The 7,424-nt window shown below is 44.2% G+C and overlaps 1 protein-coding gene across 1 annotated transcript; it reads left to right on the top strand.

The window, feature by feature from the left end:
• The first annotated feature begins 2,986 nt into the window (after positions 1–2,986).
• On the top strand, positions 2,987–6,811 carry LOC114800338 (uncharacterized). The gene is given in 5 exon segments (XM_028997555.1): positions 2,987–4,993; positions 4,995–5,281; positions 5,601–6,254; positions 6,412–6,433; positions 6,683–6,811. Coding segments are annotated over 5 exon segments (3,099 nt in total).
• The last annotated feature ends 613 nt before the right edge of the window (positions 6,812–7,424 follow it).

The raw sequence follows: 7,424 nt of genomic DNA on the forward strand, positions 1-7,424 counted from the left end.
AGTTTATAGTTTCCTTGTGTAGCCCTGCTGATATTTTATTCTGTTGATATTTATTTAATTTATTTTATAGAACTGATAAATGCCTGGATAAGGTGTTTATTTATTGTTTATTTATTGTATGGAGGAATAATTGTTGTATTTGCATTTAATTAACTTTTTGTATATGTAAAGTATTTCCTTTCGGTAATGTGTGTACTACCTGCCTACTGTGTGTGAGCGGGGGGTGATTGGTTGGAGAGACCGGAAGAGAAGGGAGAGGAGGAGGATGAAGGACGGACGCGAGGTGCAGTAAAGTTACCTGCGAGTCCGGTTGAAATATATACATAGCACATGTATTTATACCCTCCGGAACATATTGCGCTAGTGGGAAACGGATAGTGACTCATTACGATAGCGGATATTATAGACAGATTACGTGCGCGAAAACCGAGCGGTGAATCCGACGCGGTACGCGGGTCACGGAAGGGAAGACGCGGACGTCAGGTCGCCAACGCGGAGGCCCGGACCGAGCGAGGTCTGCTGGACACCAGGACCGATCCTGAGAAGGCTCCTTCATGCCGTTCAGCGGATGACGGAGTAAGGAGGTACCTGGTATATTTTTGGTTTATTGCTCTACGAGAGTGAAGCAGCCATTTTCTGTTTCGGCTACCACGCACCCGAGCAGCGACTCAGGCCTGAAACGAGTAGTGTGGGGTACCCGGGTTAGTTCAACTATTGACTTTTTGAGTTATTGAGTGTTCGAGGACTTTTACTTTTGAGTTGTTATATATGTGTTGAGTGAAATATTATTTTATCTAATTGTTCATGTTCTAATCATTAATGTAATATGTAAATCTATTTAGTAAATTATTTGTGTGTGTTCGAATACTTGTGGTGTGTTAATTGGAGTATTTAGTGGTTTTCCTTATTGGTAAGTGGTGGGAGAAATTTAGCATATCCAAAATTTAACCATAGTTTAACTAGTTAAATACTGAGGTTCAGAGGGAACCCAGGGAGCGTATCCCTGGCTGGGCTAGGGGCGCTACATAAAAATGGAGGCACCGCTGGGATTGGATTGCTAATTGTTCTAATATATATTTTTCCACATTTCTCTGAGGTTGAGGATTATTACTAATTTACTTTCTTTTACAGTTTTTTTGTGATACACGCTGTCACACATTTACACAGAGAACATTTAAGATGGCACACACAAGTCAGTTCAGAGAGGAATTTAGTGACTGGTGCATAGGTGAAGAACTCCCGGAAACACATGCCTTGATGTTAGTACTCTCTGATGACGTAAAAGTAATTGAAATAGAGGAGACTTTGCACACCATTAAATGTCTTGGAAGAGTAAGAGTACGAGGTAAGACTTTTAAAAGTAACCTCCAGCGTTTTTTTGTACTATGTGAATGCAAAGAATCTATCGATGCTAAGCTCGTGCCACCTCAGATCTGGCCACATCCAGATGCTGTCCCTTGGCTGGTAGTTACAGCATGTGATGATGCTCCAGACGCAGATGAGTTCTCTACCAAACTGAAACTATTACTCCAGTCTGAAGGTAAGACTATGTCTGATGTCCAAGCTATGTTCTCCACTGACTCTGAGAGTCCTGCTCCTACTTCTCTTCTCCGTGCTGTGGGAGATCTGCTGGATAGAATAGGGAAGACATCTTCAGATGGTGGAAGTTTTCGACGTTTGCGAATTTTTTCTGGGACTTTTCCTACACCTGTGGGTGAGGAATCTTTTGATCTTTGGAATGAACAGGCCTATCTGATGATATCCGAGTGTGACTGTTCAGACAAGGAAAAGAAACGTCGCATAATGGAAAGCATTCGAGGACCTGCTTTGGAAGTAATTAAAGCGGCTCGGGATGATACACCCGACCTCAGTTCTAGAGACTATGTGAAGGCTCTGGAACGTGCATTTGGAAGTGCGGAATCTGGTGAAGATCTATATTTCACTTTTAGACTCATGCAACAGTTGCCCCGTGAGAAACTCGCCGATTTTGTAAGGAGGCTTGAAAAACCTTTAAGCAAAGTACTACAGAAAGGAGAAATTTCACTCGCAGATAAGGACAGAGTCAGAGTGGAACAACTGCTACGAGGTGCTGATGCACGCGCTGATTTGAAGCTTCTGCAACTAAGACTAAGAGAGCGTTTAAGCAATCCGCCAAATTTTCTACAATTGCTTAGTGAAATACGCGCGGAGGAAGAATATGAAGATTCTCGGGCAAAGCTGAGCACGTCGGTGCATAACAAGCGTGTTAATGTACAGCCAGCTATACAGACAGACATTCAAGAACTAAAACGCCAGCTTCAGGATCTTAAGACACAATTAAGCTCCATAGTGAAGAACGACAGTACTGTTGGGGTCACTGACTTAAAGGCTCATTCTCCACCGGACACAGTGTGTTGATAGTTGTCCGAATGAGGAAATCACTGCTCTGAAGAAGCAGGTGAAGCGACTACAAAACAAAGTACACCATAGTGGTGGAGAGATCACTGAGGTCACAACTTTTGCTACAGGCATAAAGTCACCCCAGTTCACAAGATTTGTGCCAAAGGACCATCAGCAAAGTGATGGATATTTTTGTTACAGATGTGGGGGTGCAGGACACATTGCTAACAAATGTCACAATGAGGAAAACCAGCGTTTGGTCATTCAGAAGTTGATTAGATCCATAAAAGGCACAAAGAACAAGCTAAAATCTACTGTCCACGGTGATAACAGTAACCTTAACTGTTCAGTGAAGCGAAGTGCCGTTCATCAGAATAATGGCCTTTGTATTCCTGATGGACTTGTAGGACCTTCTACCATTGTACCACTGAAGGTCAATGGTCATGCTTGTGACGCCTTGCTTGACAGCGGGTCACAGGTCACTATAATCTTTGAGTCCTGGCATTGGGAACATCTCTCAGATGTTCCTATTCTCCCAGTGATTGGACTTGCTGTTTGGGGCTTAAGTGAGTCGAGCTACCCCTACAAGGGTTATATAGTGGTTACCATGGAATTCCCCCAAGTGCTACTGGGAGAACCAGAGACTCTGGCTGTTTTAGCGTTAGTATGTCCTGGTCCCAGGGGACCTGATCAAACTCCAGTGATCATTGGGACAAATGCTAGCCTGTTCCAACGGCTTGCTAAGTTGTGCGAAGGCACAGCAGGTGTTGATGTGATACGGAGCCTTGGAATTAATGCTCCAATAACTATGGAAGGCCATAGTAGACAAAACCACTTGAAAAGACAATGGAAGGACGACGAGGCTGAGGCCATCGGTAGTGTGAGCTGGTCAGGTCCTGGAACACTGGTTTTACCACCAGGAGGCAGCAGTCATGCTCACTGTAAAGTCGACTTCCTGACAAGTGTGCTCAAAGGGGATTTACTACTGGATGTGTCCACAGAGTTAAACATTCCTGCTGGTGTACTAGTTCAGTCATCGGTCACCAGGAGGAGTGAAATTGACGTGGATAGCTTCTCAGTAGTGGTTCAAAATGAGTCTTTGAAAGAGACTGTGATTCAAGAAGGAACGGTGCTGGCGCAGTTATATCCAGTGGATTCTGTCTTGCCTGGGTTAGTCTCCTCGGAGACAGAAGACAAACTGGATCCCACTTTATTCAAATTTGGAGATTCACCCATACCATCTGAATGCAATCAAAGATTAAGTCAACAACTCGCAAAGAGATCGAATGTCTTTTCTGTCCTGGAGTGGGACGTGGGTCTAGCTAAAGGGGTAGAACATACCATCCGATTGTCTGACCCAAAACCATTCAGGGAACGTTCACGTCGTATCGCGCCTGCTGATATAGAGGATGTGAGGGAACACCTCAGACATCTGCTTGCTGCAGGAGTTATCAAGGAGTCGCATAGTCCATATGCGTCACCCATAGTGATAGCAAGGAAGAAAAATGGAAGTGTAAGGATGTGTGTAGATTATCGTACGTTAAATACACGCACCACACCAGACCAATACACCACACCGCGCATTGATGATGCCCTCGACTGTCTGGCAGGGAGCAAATGGTTCACTGTTCTTGACTTGAGAAGTGGCTACTATCAAATTGCGATGGCTGAGGAGGACAAAGAAAAAACTGCTTTCATCTGTCCATTGGGATTCTACCAGTTTGAAAGAATGCCGCAAGGTATCTCAGGAGCACCGGCGACATTCCAACGACTTATGGAAAAAACAGTAGGAGATATGAATCTTCTACAGGTTTTAGTTTACCTCGATGACTTAATTGTCTTCGGAGATTCGTTGGAACAACATGAAGAACGCCTACTCAAGGTACTAGACCGATTGGAGAGTGCTAGGTTAAAAGTGTCCTTAGACAAGTGTGTGTTCTGTCAGACGGAAGTCAAATATGTGGGACACATTGTCTCGAAGGATGGCATTGCTACAGACCCAGACAAGGTAGCAGCAGTTGCTAATTGGCCACAACCCATTGATTTGAAGACACTCCGATCTTTCTTAGGTTATTACCGGAGATTTATCCAAAACTACTCCGCGATCACCAAGCCACTTACAGAACTCACAAAAGGATACCCTCCAATGCAAAAAGGAAAGACATCTCGCAAAGAAACCGCTGGGGAGTACTTCAAGCAGTCTGAACCGTTTGGGGACCAATGGACTGTGGAATGTACTCATTTGTTCAATCAGATCAAGTATGCACTTACCCATGCACCAGTACTGGCCTTTGCTGACCCAAGCAAACCATATGTACTACATGTGGATGCCAGCCTGCAGGGGTTAGGCGCAGTCTTAAATCAAGACCACCCAGAAGGTTTGAGACCTGTTGCATTCGCCAGTCGAAGATTGAATAGTGCTGAACAGAGATATCACATTCATCAGTTGGAATTTCTGGCACTAAAGTGGAGCGTGGTGGATAAGTTCCACGATTACCTTTATGGGGCTCGATTTACTGTGGAAACAGACAATAACCCACTCACGTATGTTCTGAAGTCTGCGAAGCTTAACGCTACTGGGCATAGATGGCTAGCGGCATTGGCTACGTACGATTTTTGACGTGCGTTACAGACCTGGAAGAGAGAACATCAACGCTGATCTCCTCTCGAGGAAACATGAAGGGAGAGAAGAGATGCAAGAGTGGCAAGACATATCAAGGACTGGTGTCAAAGTCATTTGCAATAAGTCTCTTGTACGTCATGAACATGGATGCGAGGTTCCACTGATACAGCAACTAGGAGCAACTCCAGAATGCGTTCCGGAACTGTATGCTTTTCCTACCCGACTGGACCTGAATTCATTGGAGTTGATCAAGGCACAGAAACAAGATCCTGTAGTGGGGTTAGTCTTGAAGGCTAAACTACAAGGGACATGGCCAGTTGGTACTGGAATTGACCCAGAGATTGCATTATTCAAGCAAGAAGCTGACAAGTTGATTCTGAAAGATGAACTGCTCTTTCGTAAAGTGAATCGAGGAGGAGTGGAAAAAGTACAATTGGTACTACCACGTCGGTTTAGAGGCACAGTGTTGAAAGCATTACACGATGAGGCTGGACATCTTGGAACTGACAGAGTGGTTGATCAGCTGAAAGACCAAGGATGTTGAACAGTACATTAAGTCGTGTGGATACTGTGTGACACGGAAAAGTCCATGTGAAAGGGCTGCTCCCCTGAATCAAATTGTGAGCAGTGGACCCATGGATTTAGTATGTATGGATTTTTTGACCTTGGAACCTGACTCTAAGGGTCTGGGTAATATTTTAGTGATCACAGATCATTTTACTCGCTACGCACAGGCTTTTGCCACCCGTAATCAGAAAGCGGGCACGGTGGCCAGAGTGCTAGTGGACAAGTACTTTGTACATTACGGGCTTCCTGCTCGTATTCACTCCGATCAAGGACGAGACTTTGAGAGTCGCCTGATCCGAGAGTTGACAAGCATGATGGGTATAAAGAAATCAAGAACTACACCATATCATCCTCAAGGTGATCCACAGCCTGAGAGGTTCAACCGGACACTGCTGTCCATGTTAGGGACCTTGAGTGCTGACAAGAAGCAAAAGTGGAGTCAACACCTTGGGCATGTGGTGCATGCTTATAATAGCACCAGAAATGACGCAACAGGATTTTCCCCTTATCGTTTGATGTTTGGGAGGGAAGCAAGACTTCCTGTGGATATTTGTTTCGGTACTTCACCGGACAACCATGACATGGTTACTCATTCACAATACGTGAACAAGTTGAGGATGAGTTTGCAAGAAGCATTCCAGCTTGCTACAGCTGTGGCGAATAAAACTCACCAACGTAACAAGAGGTCATATGACAAAAGAGTGGTCGCTCAGTCTTTAGATCCTGGAGACCGAGTGCTATTGAAAAATCTTGGATTGCATGGGAAACACAAACTTCAATCCCGTTGGGGTTCTGCGCCATACCGTGTGAAGAGGAAATTGTCGAACTTACCTGTATATCAGGTTCAACCGGAAACAGGAACTGGTAAGATGAAAGTTCTACACCGTGATCATCTACTACCTATTGGAGAGGCAGTGAGACTTCCATCCGCAGTAGAGTTGACTGAAGCATCTCAGAACTCCGCCCATCGACAACGTCGACAGAAAAAACGATGTCCACATACTGAAATCCAGAATCAGGAAAGTGGAGTAGAATCGTCCGAAGAATCTGAGGGTGGACAGTCTTACATTGAATTTAGATCAATACCATTTGAGTTGCATTCTTTGCCTCAAGGAACAACAGAAACAGAACAGATCCATGGTGGTGAAGAATCACATGAAGTTCTGGATCAAGAAATGCAAAATGGACCTGAAATGGATTCATCTGGTCTGGAAGTGTCTGAAGAACTGGACATTCCAATAGAAGAGGAATCTGAAAAATCAGGAGAATCTGAGGACGAAGCTCAGAATATACCTCCATTAATCAGAGAAAGGCGAAAAACTAAACCAGTTGTTAGATTGACCTATGACAAACCCGGACAAAGTATTGATCAGCCGCTGACAATAGTACACCGGGGTGTAGTGATTCATATAGGATCAAGTCAGTAAGATACAGCTCAGGTTATACACACCTCATGCCATACTTGTAAGGTTATGGTATGTCTGATGAGGACATCTTGACAATTTGAGGGGGGAGAGTGTAGCCCTGCTGATATTTTATTCTGTTGATATTTATTTAATTTATTTTATAGAACTGATAAATGCCTGGATAAGGTGTTTATTTATTGTTTATTTATTGTATGGAGGAATAATTGTTGTATTTGCATTTAATTAACTTTTTGTATATGTAAAGTATTTCCTTTCGGTAATGTGTGTACTACCTGCCTACTGTGTGTGAGCGGGGGGTGATTGGTTGGAGAGACCGGAAGAGAAGGGAGAGGAGGAGGATGGAGGACGGACGCGAGGTGCAGTAAAGTTACCTGCGAGTCCGGTTGAAATATATACATAGCACATGTATTTATACCCTCCGGAACATA

The sequence above is a fragment of the Denticeps clupeoides genome, chromosome 1 (assembly GCF_900700375.1).
Source record: "Denticeps clupeoides chromosome 1, fDenClu1.1, whole genome shotgun sequence".
In the NCBI taxonomy this organism is placed as follows: domain Eukaryota; kingdom Metazoa; phylum Chordata; class Actinopteri; order Clupeiformes; family Denticipitidae; genus Denticeps; species Denticeps clupeoides.